General features: G+C 38.3%; 1 protein-coding gene across 3 annotated transcripts in view; it reads left to right on the top strand.

Annotated features, from left to right (window-relative positions):
• Window positions 1-7,083: 7,083 nt before the first annotated feature.
• Window positions 7,084-27,116, top strand: part of BRDT (bromodomain testis associated) — a 78,569-nt gene continuing 58,536 nt past the window's right edge. The window contains exons 1-5 of one of the 3 annotated variants that reach the window (XM_004752603.3): window positions 7,084-7,408; window positions 20,136-20,277; window positions 20,438-20,677; window positions 21,830-21,967; window positions 23,386-23,500. In XM_004752603.3, coding sequence (XP_004752660.2) covers window positions 20,489-20,677; window positions 21,830-21,967; window positions 23,386-23,500 — 442 coding nt within the window. In that variant the 5' untranslated portion in view covers window positions 7,084-7,408; window positions 20,136-20,277; window positions 20,438-20,488. The other 2 variants (XM_004752604.3, XM_004752605.3) reach the window with 2 other exon arrangements.

Raw genomic sequence — 27,116 nt, forward strand, 5'->3', positions numbered from 1 at the left:
CAATAAAAATTTAGGAAGTGGCTGAGTTACAATGTGGAATACTCCAATAGGAATGCATCCTTAGAATATATTAGGCCAGGACAAGGGGTCAGAATTCACTAAAATTAACATAAAGCCTCCTTAGAAACAATGAATAAGCAAGGAATAGGCAACAAAAGAATTTTAGCAAACAGGTTTGTTCCTTTGAATTTGTTTTAAATTGCTCTAATTTTATTATTATTGCACTTTCTGTGATTCTGTCAGAGGGAATTTCCCCCTTTTAACCACTTATTTTAGTTCTGATCAAAGAATTCAGATGTGGGAACAATCTGCAGGATAACTGAAGGCATATTCAGTTTCCTGACATGGTTTATAACTGTTAAAAGCAGCCAAAAGATGAGGTCATTTCACATATAGATTTTTCCTTTGGTCTCTTTGCTTCTCCAGTACAATAGAAAATACATGTGCCAATATCCACCAATTAATAAGGATTTAGATCCATAGAGTTTTTATAATTTCAATGATATTTGAGGGCTGGTAACCTACTTCAAATGCTAGACAACCCCAGTAAATACTTAGGAACTCCTTGGGGCGCCTGGGTGGCTCAGTGGTTAATCCTCTGTCTTCAGCTCAGGTCCTGATCTCAGGATCCTGGGATAGAGACCCAGGCTTTCTGCTTAGCAGGGAGCCTGCTTCCCCTTCTCTCTCTGCCTGCCTCTCTGCCTATTTGAGATCTCCCTCTCTCTCTCTGTGTCAAATAAATAAATAAAATCTTTTAAAAAATTTAGGAACTCTTTAATCCCTTCCAGGACAAGAGAGCCTCCTGCCCTCAATAGAGAGCCACATCACTTCAGAACTCCTTCAAGCACAAGCCAGGGTGCTCTTTTACTTTTTACTTTGAACAGTGGATTTTTCAACAGAGAAATATATATCCCTTTACATATTTGTCCCCTTTGGTGAAGTGGGTCTTTAGGCATAAGTCATTTATTCATTGTTAGACCAATTAAACGAATACCTGCACTGTGCCAGATATTCAACAATGTAGTGAGGATAAGGCAGTGAAGAAAATAGACAAAAATCCCTTCTCTGAGCTTCCACTCTAGGGAGAGAGAGATAGATTAAATAAGCAAAAAATTCTATAATGTATTAGATGGTTATATGTGCTGTGGAGAGAACTGTAGCAGGGGAAATGGTTAGGGAGTATTGGGGGGATAGCAGTGCTAGTTGCTCTTTTATTTAAAGGACAACTTGACAACACAGTTGTGCCTCTTCCTTTAGTAAGAATGAGCTACAGGGCAAAGGGTAGATGTAGACCTAATGGATTACATTTAAAGTTTAATAAGGATTTAATAAAAGTTGTAATTTTGCCAAGCATGAAATAAAAGGAAGAGGAGATAGAGGTGTTGAAGGTGATTGATTGCACGAAGAGATTGTCATGAATGACTGTAGTACGAAAGCTGGATAAGAAGGGAAGAGAGGACAGTAGGTAAGGGATAGTGAAAGGTGATAACGGGTTAATGGGTTACTGATTCTGGTGGAGGTGAAGGATTGTGGGAATCCTTAAGTTCCTGATTCTCTTCTGGAAGGGAAATTGGAAGCCCCATTGGGATTTGATCCTCCATTTTTATTTTGGAGTGTGTGACTCATGAATAGCCCTCTTCAGCCCTTTAGTAATCTGGACTTGGGCAAATGGACTCTCCTTCATAATGGGTCTTCTTCTCATAAAGAGCCTGAAAATGCAGCTAAGGCCAGACAGGCATCCACGTTACTCAAGATGGGTAGGAACTTCTGAGGACTTTCAGATTAGGTTACAGCCCTTTCTCCGAAACTTCCAGAACTTCCTACTATACCTGATTTATATTTCTTATGCCAAAAGGAACTCTTTATGCCATATAGTTTCAGCATTCTAGATGCAAAATTAACTTTCAGTGTTTTCCAGTGTTATTTCTTACAAAATCTTGATTGACAGGGTTAATGGGACAGAACCTTAAGTTGATAAATCTTGAGTTGATTAACTAAACTCACGTTCTATGGTAGCACTATATAAAATTCACGCCTTCTTTCCTCACAGATGGGGCCTGTGTTTAGGCCACTTCCCCCAAATTATTTGTAACCTTTATTTGAACTTATTATGGTAAGGCAATTCTTTATTTGCTATATGTATTCATTCACATCCAAATTTAAATCTTCTACACATTTAAGTTACATATGAAGAAACTATATTTAATTATATTTAATGTTATTTGTTAAATAAATAAATTTAATAAAGGAAATTATGAGCTTATACCTAGTGATAAACATTATACATTTTATTGTTAAAACAATTTAAGGACGCCTGGGTGTCTCAGTTGTTAAGAGTCTGCCTTGGGTTCAGGTTATGATCCCAGGGTCTTGGGATCAAGCCTGGCATCAGGCTCCCTGCTTAGCTAGAAGCCTGCTTCTCCTTCTCCCACTCCCCTTTCCTATGTTCCCTCTCTTGCTGTCTGTCAATAAATAAAATCTTAAAAAAAAAATTTAAAAACTCATTTTACTTTTTTAAAAAATGGTGAGTCTGCTAATAAAAATATTGATATCTAAGGCAAGTAAGTAAAAGGTCAAATTTTTAAACCATGAAATTGAATAGGGAAGAAGCAAGACTGGGACCATGAGTCATACTTCCCCTTGAAGTATGTTATTTCATCCAAAGCCTTCTTTCATGTTTTGTCAATGAATAGGTAGATGATCTAGAGCCTTTAGGATCACTGAAGGACTTTGGTTTTCACTATGAGGGAAATAGGAAGCCACTGAAAAGTTCTGAGGACTGGAAGACATGAATTGATTACCAAGATCATTCAACTGCTGTGTTGAGGTTAGATTGAAGGAGGCCAAAGGGAGATGCAGAAGCAATGGAGATCAGCCTATTGCAACAAAGTCAATGAAACATATATATTGACTTAGACTAGTTCAGATTCTGGATAGGTTTTGAGACTGTACCCACAGAGATGCCTGGTGGCTCAGTCCGTTAAGTGTCTGCTTTTGCCTTAGGTCATGATCTACGGGTCCTGGGAAAGAGCCCCAAGTTAGGCCCCCTGCTCAGCAGGGAGTTTGCTTCTCTCTCTCTCTCACCTGCTGCCCCTCCTACCTGCTTTTTCCCCTCTCTTTAATAAATAAAAATCTTAAAAAAAAAAAAGGAAGAAATGAAAAGATTTGCTAATGAATCAAATTCTTTTACACTTGATTGGCTATAAACTGTGAAACAGGCGATGACTGAAATTTTTTAGCCAGAGTAATTGTAAGAATGGAGTTGTTATTTACTGAGATGGGGAAGACTGTGAGCAGAGCAATTTGAAGGGCATTATCAGGAACTCAGGTTTGGACACTGACACCAAGTTTAAGATGCTCATTAGACTTTCAGATGGAGAGGTATCCAGTAGGCAGCTGGGTGTATGAATCTGAAGTTCAAGAAAAAGGCTTAGGATAGACATGTAAATTTGGGAGCCAAGAGCAGATAAGCCTAGAGACTGTTTGTGCTGCTCCTAAGGGTGTTTCAGTAGGGAGAAGGTCCAAGGACTGAGCATTGGAGAATTCCAACATTTAAGAACTAGCAAGAGCTGACATTTGGATTTAGCAACATGGAGGTAACAAATACATATTTTTTAAAGACTTATTTATTTATTTATTTTGCAAGAGTGTGTGCACCTGCATGAATGGGAGCAGGGTGGGGGGGGGACAGAAGGAGAGAAGCAGTCTCCCCACTGAGCACTGAGGCCAACGCAGGGCTGGATCTCATAACCCTAAGACCACAATTTATGCTGAAATCAAGTCTGACGCTCAACAGACTGAGTCACCCAGGTGCCCCGTAAATATTTTTTAGTAATAAATTATCCTCTATGTCTATATGTATTAAATTGCCTCCAAATTCCTATACAAAACCATTGATAAACTTAAATCTTTAACTGAGTTCTGGGGACACTTGCAAATTCATAGGAGACCAGAAAGTTAATTTTCCTCTTGTTGAATCTGATGCTAGAATGAAGGATGGAAACTTTAAAATGTCTTTCATCTACATTCAGGTGATATATTGATTTAAACTGAAATAGAATTCTTTGATGCTTTTCTAAAAAAAACCCCAAACAAACCATAATTACAACTATTTTTATGTGTCACAGAATAGCGTTTGTGATATCCTAGTCTTACTGTACTGGTCTTCAGCCACTCTTCCCCCAATATTTTAGAAGTTACTTTTCTCTGTTGTGTCTCTGTCATAAACCCCTGGCAAATCTCAGTGCCGGGGAAAAGCAACTAACTATCTTACTTTTTCACGAACACTCACCAATCTTAACTTTTTCAAATGTCTCATTAAGACATTTCCCCAGATTTTCCTCCTGTTCTCCGTAAGAATTATTTGAAACTAATTTCACTCTTCTAACTTCCTTCCTGCCCTTCTCTCCCATCTTCAGCTTAGACCGAATTTGGAGCTGTATAATAAACTCCCTATTCAAAATCACTAACCAGATATTTTAAAGGTACCCTGAATTCATTATGTTCAAAACTGAAGTCATGATCTTCCCCCTCCCTCAAACTTGCTCCCCTCCAATTTCCTTTCCAGTAAATGGTGCCTTCCTCCAAATACTCAACCCAGAAACACCTTATCATCTTTACATCCAATCTAACAGCAAATCTTCAGGAGTCTACTTTCCAAATAAACTCATTCTCCATATTCTCCATTTTGGAATTTTTTTTTAAGATTTTATTTATTTATTTGACAGAGAGAGATCACAAGCAGGCAGAGAGGCAGGCAGAGAGAGAGAGGGGGGAAGCAGGCTCCCCGCTGAGCAGAGAGCCCGACGCGGGGCTCAATCCCAGGACCCTGGGATCATGACCTGAGCCGAAGGCAGCGGCTTAACCCACTGAACCACCCAGGTGCCCCATATTCTCCATTTTATAACCATTCTATTAAATTCTTTAAAAGCTCAAGTCTATTTTTGTCACTCTCCCCCTCCCTACCCACCCATGCCCTTAATTCAAATCTGATTTGCCAATCTTTAAAACCTGGCAGGATCAAAGGATAATGTTCTCAATGACAAAACACTTTGAAGGTTTTTGATACTTCCTTCCCATTCACGATTCTTATAGTGTAGTGGGGAAAATAGACATGAAATATGTGCCTGGCTATATAATTGCAGTTGTAATAGGTGTTATGTAATTATAACAGGAGTGTAGGATAAGGAAGACCAATCTAGTGGAGGCCGCCTTGATGGAAAGACTTTGAAAAGGTGAAACCTTGTGTGTGAGAAGGGGGTATAGAGAAGAGGTGGTTATAGGAGCCCTGAAGGGCAGAGAGAGGAAGGGAGGGTAGGTGTGGGGTGGAATGATGGGGTTATCAGAAGAGGTAAAAGGACAGTGTGGTGGGAGATGTGGGCACTATTGGAGGAATGGTTGGAGCTGAATATAGATAATCCAAGTAGAACCTTGTAGCTCAACTTAAGGGGTTTGATCTTTATCTTAAGAACAACAGAAAGTAATTGAAAGGTTTTAAGGGTGTTAACATGATGAGATTTAGCTTTCTAAAAGATCACCAGAGCTTCTCTGTGGAGTATGCAGTTCTCCCTAACATTGGTTCTCAGGACTAGGACAGCCAAAAAGTTGACAGCTAAACAAGATTTGCACTGAGTCATTCCTGGCTTTTATTTTCTTTGACTTCCCTTGAGCCTTTCACAGTGTGAGTGTCACACCCTATGTCTGTAACTAGATCACACCCTAGTTCCTTTCTTTTTCCTGCCTAATAAGATTTTAAACAAAAACAGGAACACAAACATCAAATCTAACCAACCTGTACACTATGGCATTGCCTCTTCCATACAGTCCTTGATTATTTGGTTACCTGGAAGTAAAGGCCTTCTAGTCCTTCCTCTGACAAACTAAGCCATTTTCTGGGTTTTAAGTAAGGAGAGTCTTTCCAATGCAAACCTGCCTGCCGCTCCATTTATTTGTATGACCTGTAGCAGCACTGCTTGGTGAGCTCTCCAACTCTCACATAAAAGCGACAAAATAAAGACATGCCAAATTGTTCATGGCCCCCAGATTTTTGCTTCAAGAAACTGTAGATTGTTTTTTTTTTGTCTTTTTAAAAAAGATTTTATTCATTTATTTGATAGAGATCGCAAGTAGGCAGAGAGGCAGGCAGAAAGGGAGGGGGGAAGCAGGGTCCCCACCGAGGAGAGAGCACCATGCGGGGCTCCATCCCAGGACCCTGGGATCATGACCTGAGCCAAAGTCCCAGGCTTTAACCCACTGAGTCAGTCACCCAGGTGCCCCGACAGGTTGGTTTTTAATGGGTTTCCTAGAGCAGTCCCCCCACCTATCCTTCCTCCCATTCATCCATCTAGGAATGACTTTTTAGAAACATTGTTTGCCACTGGATCCAAAAGGCGACTTTAGTGCTAAATACATTCTTCTAATACATACCCACTAATAAAGAGGCAGTCGCCAAGACTCTCAAAAATCCTAAATCACTCTCCACGCAGCTGTGAAAATGCTGTTAAGTGCCATTTTAAACCAAGTGGGGTCCAACCTCAGCTGCTATCTAACACTGAGCATTCACTACATCAAGAAATGGGAGCTTTGGGGCGAACTGGAGATGAAGGATGAGAACGGTGCAAGCCCAAACTTACGAACCCCCTCAAACAACATAAGGCTAATTCATTTCATCGTTTTTTAAAAAATTTTTATTTATTTATTTGACAGACAGAGATCACAAGTAGGCAGAGAGAGAGAGGAGGAAGCAGGCTCCCTGTCGAGCAGAGAGCCCGATGCGAGGCTCGATCCCAGGACCCTGAGATCATGACCGGAGCCGAAGGCAGAGGCTTAACCCACTGAGCCACCCAGGCGCCCCCATTTCATCGTTTTAATGGTAAACTCCTTGTGGGTGGCGTTCCCACCGCTAAACCCCAAGCTCTCCGCATCGTACCTGGACTTCTGCAAAGGCTCAACAACAGGGAACTCCCCCGGGGAAAGACCTTCCCGCCCGCCCAGGCTTGCGCGGCCGAGCCGAGACCGCACGCCGCTCGCCGGTGGCCGGCTCACGGCATGGCCACGTGACACGCTCAGGCCAATGGGCGGGCTGCCCGCCGCGGGGCTCCCATAAAGGCGCCTGTGGCTGCCCGCTAGCGGCTGCCCCCATTAGGACGAGAGCTGCCTGCGACGGTCGGTGAACGACTGCTGCCTCAACCCCCTTCATCTGGTGCAAGCTGGCGGGGACGATCAGATAAGGCCCTTTTCACCCAGCGCGACACAGCGTCTGCGTGGACTACTGCTGTAGGATCGGGACGCTCGGTGCGACGCTGAGCGAGGAGGAACCGTTTTTTCCCTCTTCTCCCCTCCCCCATCAACACCGTGCGACCGGCGAGGCCGTTGGGGAGGCCATCCCCGTGCGAGCGTTGCTGCCCAGGTGAGCTGCCCGTTCCTTTCCCTTGGCTGAAAACTGCGAGCTTGTTGCCCCAATGGATGCTTTTGAAATTTTTGCTCTTTTCTCTTAAATGCTTGGGATTTTTTTTGCAAGGAGAGTGGGGCGAGGACATGAGGTTCCAGTGATACAACTGCCTACTCCCCATCTTGGAAAACGCTCGTCGTTTTTGTGGTTCTCTTGGTCTTAGGATTGGTGGATGTGTATGTACGGTATGTTTGGGGAATGCAAGAGAAAGTACGGGGCTTTAGCTGTAGCTGGCATTTTTGTTTTTTACTTGGTATCCTGATTTGGGACAGGGACATTCCCACCCTTGATTTATTTCTTTCTTTAGCTAACATTATTAAGCTCTTGGAACATGCCTAACTTTCTGCTGGGTGCTGCAGAACCTGGGCCTGTACTCAAGCTAGTGGTTTACATTAAGAATTCAGATGAAGTTTTGGGGCGCCTGAATGGCTTAGTGGGTTAAGGCCTCTGCCTTTGGCTCGGGTCATGATCCCAGGGTCCTGGGATCAAGCCCCACATCAGGCTCTCTGCCAGGTAGGGAGCCTGCTTCCTCTTCTCTCTCTCTCTCTCTCTCTCTCTCTGCCTGCCTCTCTGCCTACTTGCGATCTCTGTCTGTCGAGTAGCTGAATAAAATCTTAAAAAAAAAAAAAAAATTCAGATGAAGTTTCTACATGGTGCTTTGGGACCCATGGGAAGGACCTAGGTGGGGTGGAAGGCGGTGAGGGAGGCTTCTGGGGTGGAGGCGATAACTGAGCTGGGTCTAGAAAGACAAATAGAAGTTAGTCTGGGGGCACCGGGGTGGCTCAGTGGGTTAAAGCCTCTGCCTTCGGCTCAGGTCATGATCTTAGGGTCTTGGGATCTAGCCCCGCATAGGGCTCTCTGCTCAGCGGGGATCCTGCTCCTCTCTCTCTCTCTGCCTGCCTCTCTGCCTACTTGTGATCTCTGTCTGTCAAATTGATAAATAAAATCTTAAAAAAAAAAAAAAAGAAGTTAGTCTGAAGAGTGTTGGGAGGAGCCCTGGTAATCAAGAGAAAATTTTAAAAAGCACAGACATGTGTAAGCACAAAGTAGGGTGGGATAGTGAAGAACTGCAAATTTTTTAGTGTGGCTGGCAGAATGTTGGAAATTGGAATAGTAGCTACCTTTAAGTCTAATGAGAGGGAAGAGGTTTATATGTGTGTGTATCGTGAACAGAAGTGGGTTGAACAGTGCCATTGTAATTAGTAAACAAAAATCAAAATGTCACCGTTGTATCAGTTGAGGCGGGAGTAACAAGTGATTGAACTACAAAAAAAAGTGGTTTGGGGGTTAGAAAATAGGAATACACTAAGTATTCAGAAAATGTAAATTTAAAAAAAAAAGATTTTATGTATTTATTTGACAGACGGAGGTCACAAGTAGGCAGAGAGGCAGGCAGATAGGCACATAGAGAGGAGGAAGCAGGTTCTCTGTGGAGCAGAGAGCCCGACGTGGGGCTCGATCCCAGAACCCTGGGATCATGACCTGAGCTGAAGGCAGAGGCTTAACCCACTGAGCCACCCAGGCGCCCCCAGAAAATGTAAATTTATACTCCATAGTCAGAGAGTCTGTTGATGGAGTTAAAGAAAAAAGCAAGGGAAGACCCCTGAGAGATATTAATGGATTAGCAGATGAGATTATGACGGCACTATCTTCTGGATTTCCAATCTGATTCTCTTCCCTTAGCACCCTGTTCCTATCTCTGTCAAAGCAGTAACTATATGCATCCTCTTGTAATTACCTATTAGTCTATATAAAGAGACTGTACCCCCCAACTCCTAGTTCAGTGCTTGGCACCATTGTAGGTGCTTTATCAGTATGTAATAAATGAACAAATAGAATCTGGGGGAAAAAGCGGTATCCTGGAAACCAGAGAAGAGTTTCAAGAGAGTCTTGATGGTCTAATGATAGATGTTGCTGAGAGGTCAAGTGAAATAAGACTCAAAGGAATCCATTTAACAGCTAAGTATGGTAAGTATTAGCCTTAGTGTAAGGGGACTTTCAGAGGAATGGCAGGGGAAAAGTTGAGTGTGAGGTGGGATGTAAAGACAGTGTCATTTTTTGGCATGCTCCGGCGTGAGGTACAGAAGAGAGAAGATTGAGGCTACAAGGAGACAAGAGGATCAAGAGAAATTTTTAAGGAGCCTTGAGAAAGTGTATATGGAGGGTAAGCTAGTATGAAATGTTGACAATATAGGCAGGAGATATGAAGGACTTTTGTTATCTCCTTATCTAGAATACCTAGGAGAAGAGTTACACAGTGAGGGCCTCCCATTCTTAGACTGAAGGGAGGAGTAGACGAGAAGTTTGAATCACTGTGAAGAATATACATTTTCAAAAAATTATCTGTTTGACTTTAAGTGAGGCCTGATTTTATTTTGAAGAAACCATTTTCTCCCTTGAATTGGATGGACATAGCTAATTTGATGATGCAGGATTTGGAGTCAGTATTTGAGCTCACATCCTGTGGATTGCTTTTTTTTTTTTTTTTTAAAGGTTTTTTTTATTTATTTATCAGAGAGAGGGGGGGAGAGAGCAAGCACAGGCAGGCAGAATGGTAGGCAGAGGCAGAGGGAGAAGCAGGCTCCCCGCTGAGCAAGGAGCCTGATGTGGGACTCGATCCCAGGACTCTGGGATCATGACCTGAGCTGAAGGCAGCTGCTTAACCAACTGAGCCACCCAGGCGTCCCCTGTGGATTGCTTTTTTGACCTTTCTGAGCACTAAAACAATCTGGTGTTCAGAATCCATACTTTTTTTTTTTAAAGATTTTATTTATTTACTTGAGAGAGAGACAATGAGAGAGAGCATGAACGAGGAGAAGGTCAGAGAGAGAAGCAGACTCCCCGTGGAGTTGGGAGCCCGATGCGGGACTCGATCCCGGGACTCCAGGATCATGACCTGAGCCGAAGGCAGTCTTCCAACCAACTGAGCCACCCAGGCGTCCCTTTTTTTTTTTTTTTTAAGATTTTATATATTTATTGGGAGGGGGATAGGGGCAAAGGGGAAAGCAGACTCCCTACTGAGCAGGGAGTCTAGAGGAGGGCTTGGTCCCAGGACCCTGAGATCACGACCTAAGCCAAAGTCAGAGCCTAAGTCAGATGCTTAACCAACTGAGCTGCGCAGGTGCCCCCAGAATCCAAACTCTTTGTGTAATATCTACTTAAATTGAGCCAGAGTGTCACCATATAGCAGAATAACTCATTCTCTCCCATTTACTGAAATCATGGAAAGTATTTTTAAACAATCTTCATTCAAAACCTCAAAATTCAACTCTATTTAAATTCACCTCTATCTAAAAGGAGCTTCTAGGTTCTAGATATGTTAGTTTATATTTTTGGTTCTTTATCAACTCAAGTTTCCTTGAGACCTCAGAATATGGGGCAACACAATTTAATACTTGCACCAATGAGTTAATAATAATTAAGGAATTATGTAAACTTTCTTTTTTTTTTTTGCGAACTCAAGAAATTGGTTGGTCCTGGTGTTTTTGGAAGGGTGAAATTTTGCCAAAGAGATCAGACTTCCTGATATGTCTTCATGTGCGTTGAATTAAAGATGAAAAGTGTTTTTGCTTGTTGTGTACATTTTAGGAAACCTTTGGTTTATAAGTATTTGTCAGGGATGACTGGAATATTCACAACCATTTCAAAGACTTTTTCTTTCTTAGACGTTTAAATTTTTACTCTTGTACACTGTTGGTAGGGCTGTAAATTAGAATAACCTATGGACAGCAATTACACATGTATTGACATTTAAAAGCATTGTCCCAGAAATTGTTGTGTGTTTTTTTTGACCCAGAAATTGTTAAGAAAAATTTATCCAATAGGCCTGCTCCCCCCCCCATATATATATATATATATATATATATATATATATATGGGGGGGGGAGCAGGCCCCTCCATGTGTGTGTGTATATATATACACACACATATATATGCACACACATCACACGTGCATGCATGTGCACGCAATAGATATTGGCTATATGCAATGATGTATTTATGAGGATAGTCTTAGCAACATTGTATTAATATCTGTATGTCCACATTCAAATGATGACATACTAGTCAGCCATTAAAAATAGAGGGGGCTGCCCTGGGACAATTTCTAATATGAATTAAGTGTAAAAAACACTAAAAGATACACAAGAAATTGCTAACAAAAAAGAGGGGTCCTAGTTGGCTAGGGGAAAAGAATGGGAAAGGAAGGGTGCCTGGGTGGCTCAGTCAGTTAAGCATTCCACCCTTGGTTTTAGCTCAGGTCGTGCTCTCAGGGCCATGGGATCCAGGCACATGTTAGGCTCCAAACTGGGCGTGGAGCCTGCTTAAAATTTTCTCTGTCTCCTTTTCCCTTGCATCTCTCTTTAAAAAAATAAATAAAATCTTAAAAAAAAAAAGAATGAGAAAGGAAACTTTCCTTATTGTATACCATTCATACTACATGGATATTAAAATTCAAATATACTTAATTTTTATTGTCTTTAAATAACAACTTTAAGAACTTGTCAGCTTTAAGAAGACAACTTCAAGAATTTGTCCAGAAATCAAAATATTATTTTATAATGAACTATTTAGTGGGCAAAACACGTTTGATTTTTAGTCACTTTGCTCATGGAACCATAGAATGATGACATGGTGATGCTAATTATGTGATTATTTTATTCAAGGTAAACCAGAACTTTTCCTAATTTATGGTACATTGTCTTTGAGCAATTGTAAGTGGTGGTTATATAATATTGAATTCTTATCGACATTAGACTTATTTCATCTTCCCATGCTATTTTTCTTTGTAGAAATGTACCCACGGGCAAAAAGTACATGAAAGCAAAAGTAACAATAAAATGACGACTCACCATAAACATTGAAAACAACAGTGGGCTTTCATAGAGACAGAATAGGCTACAAGTTATGTATATTTGTCTGTATACTTGTAACTCCATAGTTTAATCATGGAGTGTAAGTCAATGAAGTAACCAATCCACTTAAATAAATGACAAAGTGTGGCACCTTTGAGCTGATTATGACCCACCATTATGTCAACTAAGGTGAAAATCTTTTGAGGGGTGTGTTACTGAACTACTATGCTGGCATTTTCAGTTTTCTATTATTAACATTTTCTAATAAATAAGATCAAGAGTTAAGATTAATGGAAGAAAGGCTTTAGAGAAAGTAAAATAGTGGCAACTAATGTAGAAATTTGCCAAGTATAAAAAGCCACATAAACTGCTTTTTAAAAAATTCTTTAAATAAGAAACAGAAAATTTCACTGAACAGAAAGACTGGAGTAATTACACAGAATATTTTTTAAAGGGGACAATTCCTAGTCCTCTTGCTGAACTAGAGAGCTTCACCTTGCACTAGAAGCCAGGGCCTCTAGCCAAAGAATGCAGGGCATACTCCTGATATCATTACCAGATTATCAAATATTAACTTTTTTTTTTTTGCCCAATGATAATTATCATTGTTAAAAAGTTAAAAAATTAACTTTTTCCATTTTTGCTCTTATTCATGGTTAAGTCTATCTACAGCTCTCAATAACAATGTGCCGTAAGTTTATTGCTTAAAATTCTTAACATACAGAAAAAAATACAAAGAAGACCTATATATCTACCAACAGTTGTCAGTATTTTGCCATGTTTGCTTTTTTGTATATAGGCTTTTCTCCTAAACCATTTGAAACTTGTTTTATAGGTGTCGCTATTGACATCCAATTTTTTGAGCATCCATTTAAACATCTTTTTCTTGCATAACCACCATACTATTCTCAGACCTATCATAATGTATTCTTACACCTGTCAAGGTGAACAATTCCCTAAATTTCCCTGGTTGTCCAAAAACATCTTTATTTTTTTTAAAGATTTTATTTATTTATTTGACAGAGATCACAAGTAGGCAGAGAGGCAAGCAGAGAGAGAGAGAGAGGGAAGCAGGCTCCCTGCTTCCATCCCAGGACCCTGAGATCATGACCTGAGCTGAAGGCAGCAGCTTAACCCATTGAGCCACCCAGGCACCCCCAAAAACGTCTTTAATAGCTGATCTCAAACCAAGATTTGATCCAGGATGATAAATTGAGTTCAGTTATATCTTAATTCAGAGCAGTTATTCCACAGTTTCTTTGACAATCTTTTTATAAAAGATAAACCATTTGTCTTGTTTTATCTTTTTTTTTTTTTACTTGTTTTAGGTCATTTGTCTTCTAGGATATTATATATTCTACATTTGTCTGTTTTCTTATGCTTTTGTTTAATTTTTCCTAGCACTGTCCCACAGAACTGCATCACTACAGTGATGGCAGTGTCCCATGCCAGTATTCAATAGCTATTGAGCATCTGAAATATGGATGAGTTTTTGATTTTGTTAATTTTGGTTACTTTAAATAGTTCTGTGTGGCTATAGCTTGTCTCTTTTTGGACAGTGAAGCTCTAGCCCTTTAATTTTCTGTTATATGAAAGTTAAATGTAACCACTTGTTACGTATTTTTGGCCAAAAGCCTTTATGGGTTCTGTGTATATTGCATTTTGTTTTATCAGGAGACATATAGTCTTTCACCCCAATATATGCTATTTTATTTATTTTTTTTCAAAGGTTTTATGTATTTGAGAGAACAAGAGAGTGAGAGCGTGCATGCATGGGGTGGGAACAGGAGGAACAGGAACAAGCAGACTGTGCTGAGCACAGAGCCTGTCTAGGGCCTCAGATCATGACCAGAACCTAAATCAAGAATCAGATGCTGAACTGACTGAGCCATCCAGGCTTCCTTTTATTTATTTATTTTCTTAGATTTTTAAAAAAATTTGTTATTTGAGAGAAAGGAAGGGTGTGAGCATAAGCAGGGGGTGGGGCAGAGGGAGAGGCAGACTCTGCTAGGCAGAGAGCCTGATGCGCAGGGCTCGATCCCAGGACCCTGAGATCATGACCTGAGCTGAACGCAGACCCTTAATGGACTGAGCCACCCAAGCACACCGTTCTATTTTATTTTTAAATAATCTTGACCCATCTTGAGGCTTGAACTCACAACACTTGTTACTCCACTAACTGAGCCAACCAAGCACTTCCCAATACGTACTGTTTTAAGTTTTTACTAGTTAGTATTATCTTATAGGTACTACAAAAATCTAATTTTGGGATTTGACTAATTTTGTGCAGGTGTTTGATCAAAGTACCAAAGCAAGAAAACAATGACAAGTGGGGTTGAAATATAAGGGGCATATGAGGAAGTTATATGAATAGCTAAGGATATAATGGGTATAAAGGAGGAGAACAACCTTAAGAGTTGTTAGCCATTTTAAATACTACAGAGAAGTCTGGGAAGATGATTGAGGAAGACAGTGAGGGCTTTGGAATATTTCAGAGTGTTCGTTATCTTTAGATAAGCAGTTTCAGAAGGGAGTTAGAGAAACCAGATGGATGTATTTGACCTTTAAAAATTTTTTTTGCACCCAGTGGTTGGTTAGTGGTTTTTTATGTTAATAAGCATGTAGTGGGAAAGGTGTTTTAGAATCTTAAGCAGACCTTTGTGCTGAGCACAGAACCTGACACAGGGCTCTATCTTATGACCTGAGATCATGACCTGAGTGGAAAACAAGAGTCAGATGTCAACTACACCAGCCAGGCACCCCTAAGTACTTATTTTTTTTTTAGAGCAATTTTAGGTTCACTGCAAAATTGGGAGAAAGATACAAATTTCCCATATACCTACCGACTCCCATACATGCTACCTCTCCCCCATCATCAACAGCTCCCACCAGCGTGGTACATTTGTTACAGCAGAGGAACCAACAGTGATACCTCATTATCACCCAAAGACCTTAGTTTGCATTAGGGTTCATTCTTGGTGTTGTACGTACTAAAGGTTTGGGCAAATATTAATGGTATGTGTCCGTCATTATGATATAACACAATCTTTTCACTCCCCTAAAAATCCTCTGTGCTCCATCTTTTTATTCCTTCTCCCTACCTCTTGGCAACCATTGACCTTTTTACAGTCTCCTTATAGTTTTGCCTTTTCCAGAATGTCATATGGTTAGAATTATACGGTATGTAGATTTTTCAGATTGGCTTCTTTTGCCTAGTATGCATTTAAGATTCCTCCATGTCTTTTCATGGCTTGATGGTTGATTTCTTTTTAGCGCTGAATAATACTCAATGTTGTTCCAGTTTATCCATCCCACTACTGAAAGACATCTTGGTTGTTTCCAAGTGTTGGCAGTGTTTGAATAAAGCTGCTATAAATATCTGTGTGCAGGTTTTTTTGTGGAAAGGTGTTTTTAAGGAAAAAACTTAAGACACTGACTAGAGCATATCTGTGGATAGAGATATCTGCATAAATTAATTACAAAAAATTTAAGTGTAGAAAATGTGGTCTTAAGAGCAGGAAATATAATTATGGATTGTATAATCTTTAGAGGAAAGCCTTCCTAATAAAGAAACCTACAATAATGGAAATAAAGGCATAACTAATAAAATAATAAGATTCTGGAAAAGGGGAAAGATATTCATGGAAAAGAAAGAAGGCACTTAAATATAGAATAGGAAATAAGCTAATGGAAGTTAATTTTTAAATGGTTTCTGTTGTAAACTGAGATCCTCTGCAAAAAGGGTATAGTGGAATTGAGGTTTTGATGAGGTTTGGAAATGCATTTTTTTAAATTGATAGACATTAAGTCATTCATTCATTTCTTTTAAGGCAAATTCCTGAGCAATGGGACCTAATTTAAAAGTAAAAAATTCTTTTTTAAAAGATCTTATTTATTTGTCAGAGAAAGAGAGCACAAGCAGTTGGAACCATAGGCAGAATCAGAGGCAGGCTCCCTGCTGAGCAAGGAGCCTGATGTGTGACTCCATCCCAGAACCCTGGAATTATGACCTGAGCTGAAGGCAGACACTTAATCAACTGAGCCACACAGGTGTCCCTACAAGTAAAACATTCTTGATTGCTCTCCCGGTTTCTCCCTATATAAAAAATAGTCACATCTGCTGGATCTCTAACATAAAACTGAATTTGAACACTTTAATTCAGCTTATGTAGGCTCTGTCCTAAGCATTAGTCAGACAAGACCTCAATCTGTTGTAGGTCAGTACCCACAAGGTCCCTGCTGACATTGAGTTTACATTCTGGGAACTGGGGGAGGGAGGGTTGGGAGACAGTAAATAAGTAGACAAACATGGTAGTGGTGAAGCAGAGTAATAGCAGATGGATTAGCATTGGGGAGGAGGGGAAAGAATGCTTACTTAAAAGGAGGTTGTGAAGGAAAAGCATGGAGAAGATATTTGAAACACACAACAAAGGTTTTGTATTCAGACTATATGAAGAGCTAGAAATAAGGTAATAGCAGACAACACAATAGAAAAATGGGTAGGACCATTCAACAGGTGATTGGCAAAGAAGATATTCATGGGGCCAATAGACATTAAAAGGTGTTTCATATCATGAGTCCTCAGAGAAATACAAATAAAATCTTGAGATCATATTTTACATTCACCAGAATAGCTGAAATGGAACACACTGATAATACCAAATATTGACAAGGACGTGGAGTAAGTAGGATTCTCCAAGCTCTGTTGTGCATATAAATTGATATATTTTGGAAAACTGGTATCTACCAAAGTTGGACATACATATAAGTTATATGATCCAACAGTTTCACTTCTGGGTTTATATTCAACATAATGCATGCACATATTCACTGCAAGCATGTTCATGGCAGCATTATTGGTCAAACACTGGAAATAACCCCAAAGTCCCAAGAGGAATGGATAGATTGTGATATAATTCAACCATAGAATAAAATACAGCAGTGAAGCTGAACAAAACATAGTTAAATCTCACAAACATAATACTGGTACAAGGCCAGTGTAATACATAGTAAAAACAGTGTAGTACTAAGTAAAAACTATTTATGTAAAGGTCAAAAACCGGCACAGTTGAAAGGGGTAGAATTCATCATAGTGGTTATCTTTGTGAAGGAGGGAGGGTATAGTGATTAGGACACTCCAAAGATAGACTAAATACAGAACAGAACCAGTTTTAGTTGCAACACTAGAGTATCTCCTTTGTTCTTGATGACGTTAAGAGTTCTAGTTCATGTTTGAATAACATGAGAAGAGGGTAAGAAAGTACAATAAATTATAAGATTGATAATCACCTCCAAGTTAATTCATTTTAGTGTGGTTCTTAATCCTGGCTACACATCACAAGCACCAGGAGAATTTAAAAAGCAGATTTGTAAGCCTTATCACCAAGAATTGGGGCCTGGGCTTGGTATTTTTTAAATGATCCACAGTACCTCACACCATTAGTGTGCTTGCTGTTAAACAACAACAAAGTGTGAAGATGTGGTGAGACTGGAACACTGTTGGTGGGAATGTAAAATGTTGCAGGTGCTATGGCAAACAGTACTGGGATTCTAAAAAAAAAAAAAAAATACTGTATAATCCACCAGTTCTCAGTTCTGACTTCTGGGGTATATCTATAAGAGTTGTAGGTAGAGTCTTGAAGAGATATTTATACATCCATGTTTATAGCACTGTTCACAATAGCGAGAGAGGTGGAAGTTAACCAAGTGTCCTTTGATGAAAAAGTACGGTATATTTGTATAGTGAAATATTAAACCTTACAAAATGAAGGAAATTTTGACATATGTTACAATATAGATTAATTTTGAGGACATTATGCTATGATAAACCAGGCACAAAAATACAACTGTATGATCCTAATATTATACCCAAAGTAGTTAAATTCATAGAAATGGGATAGAATGGTGGTTGTCAGGAGCTTGGGGGAGGCAAGAATGAGGAGGAGGTTTTCTGTTTCTTTTAGAATTTTAATTATTTGACAGAGATCACAAGTAGGCAGTGGGGGGTGGGGAGTAGGCTTCTTGCTGAGCAGAAAGACTGACGGGGGGCTCGATCCCAGGACCCTGAGATCATGACCTGAGCCAAAGGCAGTGGCTTAACCCACTGAGCCACCCAGGTGCCCCAAGAATGAGGAGTTATTTAGCAGGTATAAAGTTTCAGTTTTACAAGATGAAAAAGTTATAGATTAGTTGCTCAAAAATGATTATATTAATCATTTATATTTATAAATATATAAATATAAATATTTATATTATATTTATATATAATAAATGATTATATATTGAATGACATACTTAAAAATGGTTAAGATGATAGGGGCACCTGGGTGGCTTGGCTGATTGTCTGACTCTATCTCAGCTCAGGTCTTGATCTCAGGCTTGTGAGTTCAAGCCTGGAGTTGGACTCCATGTTGGGTATTCAGCCTACTGAAAAAAAAAAAAAGGTTACGATGGTAAATTTTGTGTATTTTACCATAATTTATAAATTTTTTTTTTTTTAGATTTTATTTATTTGACAGAGAGAGATCACAAGTAGGCAGAGAGGCAGGCAGAGAGAGAGAGAGGAGGAAGCAGGCTCCCTGCCGAGCAGAGAGCCGGATGCGGGACTCGATCCCACGACCCTGAGATCATGACCTGAGCCGAAGGCAGCGGCTTAACCCACTGAGCCACCCAGGCGCCCCAATTTTACCATAATTTAAAAAAAAAAGATTTTATTTATTTGAGAGAGAGTATGAGGGAGTGGGAGAAGCAGACTCTCCACTGAGCAGAGACACCCCCCGCCGATGCGGGGATTGATCCCATGATCCTGAGATCCGTGACCTGAGCCAAGGTAACCACTTAACCAACTGAGCCACCCATGTGCCCCTACCATAATTTTTAAAGAAAGATTCAAAACTGTCTAATATGCAGTTGAGAACTAACGCTGCTTTAATGGAAACAAAGATCACACTGGCTGAATATAATACTGTTCTAAAAAAATGGACAGCTTAAAAAAAAAAAGGACAATTTGGGGGCTCCTGGGTGGCTCAGTGGGTTAAAGCCTCTGCCTTTGGCTCAGGTCATGATCTCAGGGTCCTGGGATCGAGCCCCACATCGGGCTCTCTGCTCAGCGGGGAGCCTGCTTCCTCCTCTTTCTCTCTGCCTACTTGTGATCTCTGTCTGCCAAATAAATAAATAAAATCTAAAAAAAAAATGATGGTATAGGAGAATAAATTCTAAGGAAAAGAACATTTTAAGAAGCTACTTAGAGATCAGGTCATGATCCCAGGGTACTGGGATTGAGCCCCACATCGGGCTCTCTGCTCAGCAGGGAGCCTGCTTCCTCCTCTCTCTGCCTGCCTCTCCGCCTACTTGTGATCTGTGTCTGTCAAATAAATAAAAAAATGGACAATTTGTTTAGTAATTGCCCTTTTCATTTTGCTGAGATACTTGGTGTAGTACCTTTGCTGCTCTTTTGTCCTTTAATGCTGTTTAGGAATGTTAGATACCATCTTTCCAAAATACAGTTTTATTATTTTTTTTTATTTTAGATGTAGTAATATGTACTTAATAGTAACATTTTAATATGTGTCGTGTTTCTAGTATTAGGTTTTAAAGTAAATCACTTTAGGGGTGCCTGCCTGGCTCAGTCAGTAGAGCATGTGACTCTCGATCTCAGGGTCGAGAGTTCAAGCCCTACATTTTGGGTAAAGCCTCCTAAGTAAACAAATAAATCCCTTTATTTAAATTATACAGAAAAATCCTCTATTTTGCATTTCTTTTTTCATTGAATTAATGTAATACATACATACCACGGTTATGTTTAACATTTCCTGTTACTTCTTTTTTACCAGAAACTTACAGCATTTTCCTGCTAAGACCTCAATTTGTGTTTTGGAAAGCCAGAAGAAATACCATGAAAGTTTGAAATACCTTAAATCATCCAGAACTAAGGCATACATAATGAAACAACTCTTAGTACTTATACAGAAAGAGGTTCGTATTTGTTTACAAATGTATTCATCACTTGGCTTTTTTGTTGTCTTAATCATAATGTGATGTAAAACATAATATTACTCATTAACACTTTTTAGTTCCTATAGAAACAATTTTAAATGTTGTTTGAATGTAACTCAGTTTTACTTTTGTGTTTAAGGACATGTATTTATAGGCAACATTGTAATATCAGGATTTGATCCCATTGACAATGTCTCTGTCAAGTCGACAAACAGCTCTAGTTAACCCTCCACCACCAGAATATATAAATACTAAAAAAAATGGGCGATTGACAAATCAACTTCAGTATCTACAAAAAGTTGTCTTGAAGGCTTTATGGAAGCACAGTTTTTCCTGGCCTTTTCAGCAGCCTGTGGATGCTGTGAAACTAAAGTTGCCAGTAAGTATATCTTATGATTATGTTGCTTATAAAAGAGAAAAACACTGTGAATCTCTGAAAGAAAGAAAGAAACTAGTCTTTAAAAAAAAAAAATATTTATTTATTTATTTGACAGAGAAAGAGATCACAAGTAGGCATAGAAGCAGGCAGAGAGAGGGGGGGAAGCTGGTTCCCCACTGAGTAGAGAGCCTGATGCGGGGCTCAATCCCAGGACCCTGGGATCATGACCTGAGCCGAAGGCAGAGGTTTTAACCCACTGAGCCACCCAGGCGCCCCATAAACTAGTCTTTAATATTATAAAATATATTTAATTTAATGATATATTCTGTACCACTGAAGAATTTTCCAGTGAGTAATTTTCCTAAACAACAAAGCTCATTTTTCGGAGCATTGAAATTCTTATTTTAACAGTTTGGTAAATTATAGTACGTGTTTTCTTGTTAGAGAATGTGTTACCTGACTTTTTTTTTCTTTAAGTTTTATCTATTTACTTTAGAGGGAATGTGTGTATGTGAGCAGGAGAAGAGGGCGAGGCTCCAGCAGGCTCTGTCCTGAGCCTGGAGTCTGGTATGGGGCTCCATCCCCTGACCCCAAGGTCATGACCTGAGCCAAAACCAAGAGTCAAATGCCCAACCAGCTGAACCATCCAGGCACCCCTCACTTGTCTTTTTGGTAGAAGGTTGTCATGAATATCAGCTTCTTCATGAAGTTTTTCTTGACACTTACTTCTTGGTAGACTTAGGTTCATCAAATACAGAATTCAACTTTAAGCCTTCTCTTTGGTATTTTCAGCCATCTGATAACAGAATAGTTAAGTAATTTGTTGCATGGTAAACCATGGCACTGGGATTATATTCTGGATCTGTCAGACTCCATAAATTCTAGGTTTTTCTTCATGCCCTTCACTTTTTATTTTCCAGGATAATTTTATTCTTACATTCTTGTTTTTGTGATTCTTTGTTATTTTTTTCTCTGGAAAAAAAAATGTCCTGGCAGTCAGCTGTCTCAGTATAAAATTTTTTGTTTCTAAATTATGGATTTTTAAAGGTAATCTAGTTACAAGTGTATAACCTCTTAAATCTACTTGTGTACCAGTAGTTGTAGTGAATTTGTTCTTACTACTAACATTTAGAATTTCTTCTTAAAAACTAGGATTATTACACCATTATAAAGACCCCAATGGATTTAAATACAATTAAGAAGCGCTTAGAACATAAATATTATGTGAAGGCTTCAGAATGTATAGCAGACTTCAACATAATGTTCTCAAATTGTTATTTATACAACAAGGTATGTTGTATAAATTTATGTTATACTTGGTAATTCTTTGCTCTTATAGAAGATGTGTATAGAATGTGTGCTGATTTCAGATTTCAGGTCTTGATTTGGGATATTTTACAGACTTTTTAAGGATAATGTTTATTATCCTTAAATAATAAAGGATAGTGTTTAAGGATAATGTTTATTTTTTACTGGATTTCATAATTTTCATGTATCTATTTATTTAGACTATTTCCCATAATTTTGCCTGAATAACTGTAATGGTTCATTATGTTTTAAAAAATGAAATACCAATGATAGTTTGTTTCTCTAAGTATCATTTCAAAATGTTCTCTACCATACTTCTGCCATTTTAATTATAAATGGTAAACTTTACTATATACTAATCTTGGTTAAATGTTCATGGTATGAATGCAGACAAATTACATACATCTAAACTTCATGACAAGTTAACTTAAAGATGAGACCCATTCTCTGTTACATACCAGTAGTAGTATTTGCATTTGTGTTAATGAACTGACTTGTCTGATAATATATGTGGGCATTTGACCTTAGTCCCCACTTTAGCTTTCATCCTATAAAACTGGATTTGTGTATTCATTTTTTTCTCTCTAGAGTATTCCTGTTTCCCAGAGTACTGCATTCTTTTTAAGCTGTTCTGTATCTAAAAATTTTTAAACTTAAATCCCATTTATTCAAAATCACTGGTAATGCTATAGTGTAATAGAAATTTTGGTTCCCAAACTCTCAGTGCCATCTTAAATCTAAGAATCTTAGCCAACATGATTTTTTAAAAAGTAACAATTTCAAGTGTCCTTTTACATTTAATATTTTAAAACGAAGTTCAGTAATTTTCCTTAAGTGCCTAACTTCAAAGTAAGTGTTCAAAGTAAGAACCTGCTTTAGGCTTTTGCTTTGTAATCTAACTTAGTTTTTTTTAAATCAGTAGCAAATAAAGCAAGCCAAAGACTTCTATGTGGAGAGTTAAGATTTAAAAATTGGGAAAAAAAAGATTTAAAAACTTAATTAGCTCTACAGTGTCATTTTATCACTTAATTAATTGAAAACTGCATCACATCAAGTCAAATAATGTACTTTTCACAGCCATGAACATGTTTTGTTTTAACTTATATGTGAGGTAGAAATTTTAATTTCTAAAACCTTTTTGTATTAGTAGGATTGGGTTAGATTGTAACACTCTAGTACTCAGAAAGGCTACCTTGGTTATTTTTAGAAGTTAAAAGGGTAGAATGTTAGAATTTAAAATATGAACTGATACACCATTTTCTGCACTTAATTTAGAAGCAATAAATAATGTTTAATAATATCTGAGAGTACTGTGTCACTGCCTTCTCTAAGGTAGGCTGAATTGTTGAGATTTGGTACAGTGACCATATTGTGTAACTTTATGTTTATATATTTTCTAGCCTGGAGATGACATTGTTCTTATGGCACAAGCTCTAGAGAAGTTGTTTAGGCAGAAATTATCTCAGATGCCACAAGAAGAACAAGTTGTGGGTGGTAAGGAAAGAATAAAGAAAGGTAAGGCAAAAGAGGTTTATGTTTTCTTACTTTCTCTGTCTTTTGTATTAAATATGAATGTGTGTGTGTGTGTGTGTGTGTGTGTGTAAATATAATGACTAGAACTAAATAATAAATCCCCTAAAGGGGATAGATGTTCAGAAGTCCTTCCATATCCTGGGGTACCTGTGTGGCACAGTCAGTTAAGGATCTTATTCTTGGTTTTGGGTCAGGTGGTGATCTTTGGGTCATGGAAATGAGCCCTGCACCAGGCTCTGCATGGAATCTGCTTGGGACTGTCTTTCCCTCTCCTCTGCTCCCTGCCCTGTATGCATGTGTGCTTTCTCTCTTTCTCTCTCAAAATAAATGAATCTTTAAAAGAAAAAAAAAAAGAAGTCCTTCTAAATCCTATTGTATTGGTATAAAATGTCTATTTAAACAGTAAGGCAGACTTTGAAAGCAAAGATGTATCATGCAAGGTTAGGGAATATTGTGTTGATTATGGCCTTGGAGCCCGAGATTTCCTGTAGTATAGTGCCATTCACATAGTAGGCATCCAGTAAATTTATTAGTATTTTTAGTGACTCTTGTATCTGTGCTGTGATAATAAGATAGTCAAAATTGTCAATGTTTTCTTGTATGAAAAGATCCCATAGCTAAGAATGAAATGTTACTGTTGGGTCTGAATGTTCTCCTTTTTTCTAACTCTTAATTAAAAACAAAACAAAACAAAACTTTAGAGAGGAACATTTTACAGCTAATAATTATAGTATTTAAATACAGAGTTAAAAAATTAATCTTAAGTAATCAAATGGATATATTGTAGAGGTTAACCAAGGTTGTCATAGATGAAATGTTGGTTTATTTTTGGATCGCTGATGGTGTACATTTTAGATAAATTCCTTAATTATTCCATGTTAGTTTCCTAATGTATAATGTTAGGAAAATATTTCACTTTTGTGGTTGTAAATGTTTATAAAGTAAACATTGTTCACTTTATAAATTACTTTATAAAATTGTTAAGTGGTTGGAATATAAGAGACTTACACACTATAAAGGTAGTTTGTATCAGTAATTTGTGCTTTTTTTTCCTTGTTGGTAGGTATTTAAGATGGGTCACGACTTTTTTTTTATTTAAAGATTTTATTTATTTATTTGACAGAGAGAGATCACAAGTAGGCAGAGAGGCAGGCAGAGAGGGAGGAAGGGAAGCAGGCTCCCCGCTGAGCAGAGAGCCCGATGTGGAACTTGATCCCACAACCCTGAGATCATGACCCGAGCCGAAGGCAGCAGCTCAACCCACTGAGCCACCCAGGCGCCCAAGATGGGCCATGACTTAAAGCTTTACTCAATCATGCGAGATATTCACTGTCTTATTAGAGTTCTTATTTTATTTTTACCTTTGGAAAAGCTTGATCTTAGGTCTGACAATATAAGGCCTAGTGTTTTGAAAGAAGATTAAAATAAGCCCTTACTAGGTAGATAATGAAAAGATCAGTTTGCTATTTAAATTGTTAAAGCAAAGATTATTGCTGACCTAAAATAGTATCTCTAGCTAGGTAAAAATTACCTTTTAGAATGCTTCCCTTAAAAAAAGAAACACTTTAATATATTCTTAATGTTTAAGTTGTAGCTACTTGTTTCAGATGCTCAAATTACTGTTAAGAGCTTAAATTTCCCTCAGACAAAAATTCTTTGACTTTTCCTCTCAATATGTATTTGGATGTTTGTTACTTATAATGCATATATTATGGGGTTACGAGATGTGTAACCACTCTACCTCTCAAGTTCAATTTACATTTTAGTTAGAAATAAAACTTAAGGGGCTGCTGGGTTGAGTGCCTGACTTTTAATTTGGGCTCGAATCATGCTCTCAGAGTCCTGGGATTGAGCCCGTGTCAGGGTTTGTGCTTGGTGGAGAGTCTGCCTCAGTTTTTCCTGTCTCCACCCCCTGCTTTCTTGCTCTATCTCTCTCTCTAAAATGAATGGATATATCTTCAAAAAATAAATAAATGAAACTTTTAAAAAACAATAAGATAATGCATTATAATAAATGTCAGATGATATTACACATAGTACATGCTATGGTTCAAGAAAGTAAGAAGTTGATTCAGGCTGGTAAAGCTGGGTAAGGCTTTAGTGGTGATAGAACTTGAGTTTGGCCTTGAAGGATTGATAGGATTTAGCTTTGGAGTAAAGATCTAGGTTTCCAAATAACTTTCTGGGAATGTTCTACTGCCAGTGTCATGGCATTTTTATGCACAGTGGTAGGGAAACTGTCATATAACAGTAGCTAGTCTAAATAATGGCAAAGAAAAACTTTAAATTTAGTACATTAAATTGAATTGGTGTTGATTTATTGATTGATGAAATTAGTTGAGTAACTTTGAGGTGCTACAATACAGTTCTAGTTCTTGGGATATATCAATAAATGAAACAAACATTTGCCATCTTGGAGTTTACGTTCTAGTAGAAATAGAGGCAAACAACATGAGGGGTTCTGAGTGGGCCTCATTGAGAACTCAAGATATGGACAAAAAAGAACCTTCCAGGAAGAGGGATCAGCTAGAGCAAAGGTCTATAACAGGATCCTTTACTCTTATGTCACTTTGGGCCATGCCTTCAAGACCTGGATCTTTCCTCTTCATCTTGTCAAGGATTTTATTCTTTTGGTTTTCCTCTTTGTTTTGTACATCATTAATCTCTCCTTTGTAGAGTTAGTCTCATTACTCTATAAATATGCTCTAGTGTCTTATTTTTAAAGTTTATCTTTTACATGTCATTTTCCCACTACTGTCCCATTTTTTTGTTTTTCTCTTATATATTCATGAAATTCACTTCAGTGTAGGTTCTAGCCTCACTGAATCACCAAGAAGATTCTTACCACACTACTTAAGAAATTCTTGTCATTTGGGATCTCTTACAGATCTTAATGTGGCAAAATTTAAGTAATATTTTTCTATTCTCACTTTACTTCACCTCTGTCAGTATTTGCCTTAGAAGGCTGTTATCCCTTTTCTTTTTTTTCATTGATTAAAGAATATACATTTTATTATTCATAAATCCAAAAATAGAATATTTGTTACCTTATTACAGTTTGGAATTTTTTTCTCACCAAATCAAATTTTATTTGGTCAAGGCAGGCACTGGTAAGTAGATATTTATCATAATGGTGGCAATTACTGTGTTCACCCTTTTAAAATTTAAATTCAATTAATTAGAATATGGTATATTATTAGTTTTAGAGGTAGAGTTCTGTGATTGATAAGAATACCCGGTGCTCCATTACATCACATGCCCTCCCCAGTGTCCATCACACAGTTACCCCACGGACCCCTACTCCTAGCAACCCTAAATTTGTTTCCTGTGATTAGGAGTCTCATGGTTGTCTCCCTCTCCGATTTTGTCTTGTTTTAGTTTTTTCCTCTCTTCCTCTATGATCCTCTGCATTCTCAAATTCCACATAGGAGTGGAGGTTGTATGATAATTGTCTTTCTCTGATTGACTTATTTTGCTTAGCATAATACCCTCTAGTTCCAACCACACTGTTGCAAATTGCAAGATTTCATATATTTTTTTTTGGATGGCTGTGTATATTCCATGGCATACATATTCCACATCTTCTCTAGCCATTCAT

Source organism: Mustela putorius, unplaced genomic scaffold, assembly GCF_011764305.1.
Source record: "Mustela putorius furo isolate JIRA1106 unplaced genomic scaffold, ASM1176430v1.1 tig00003853_pilon_pilon_pilon, whole genome shotgun sequence".
NCBI classification, from domain to species: Eukaryota; Metazoa; Chordata; class Mammalia; order Carnivora; family Mustelidae; genus Mustela; species Mustela putorius.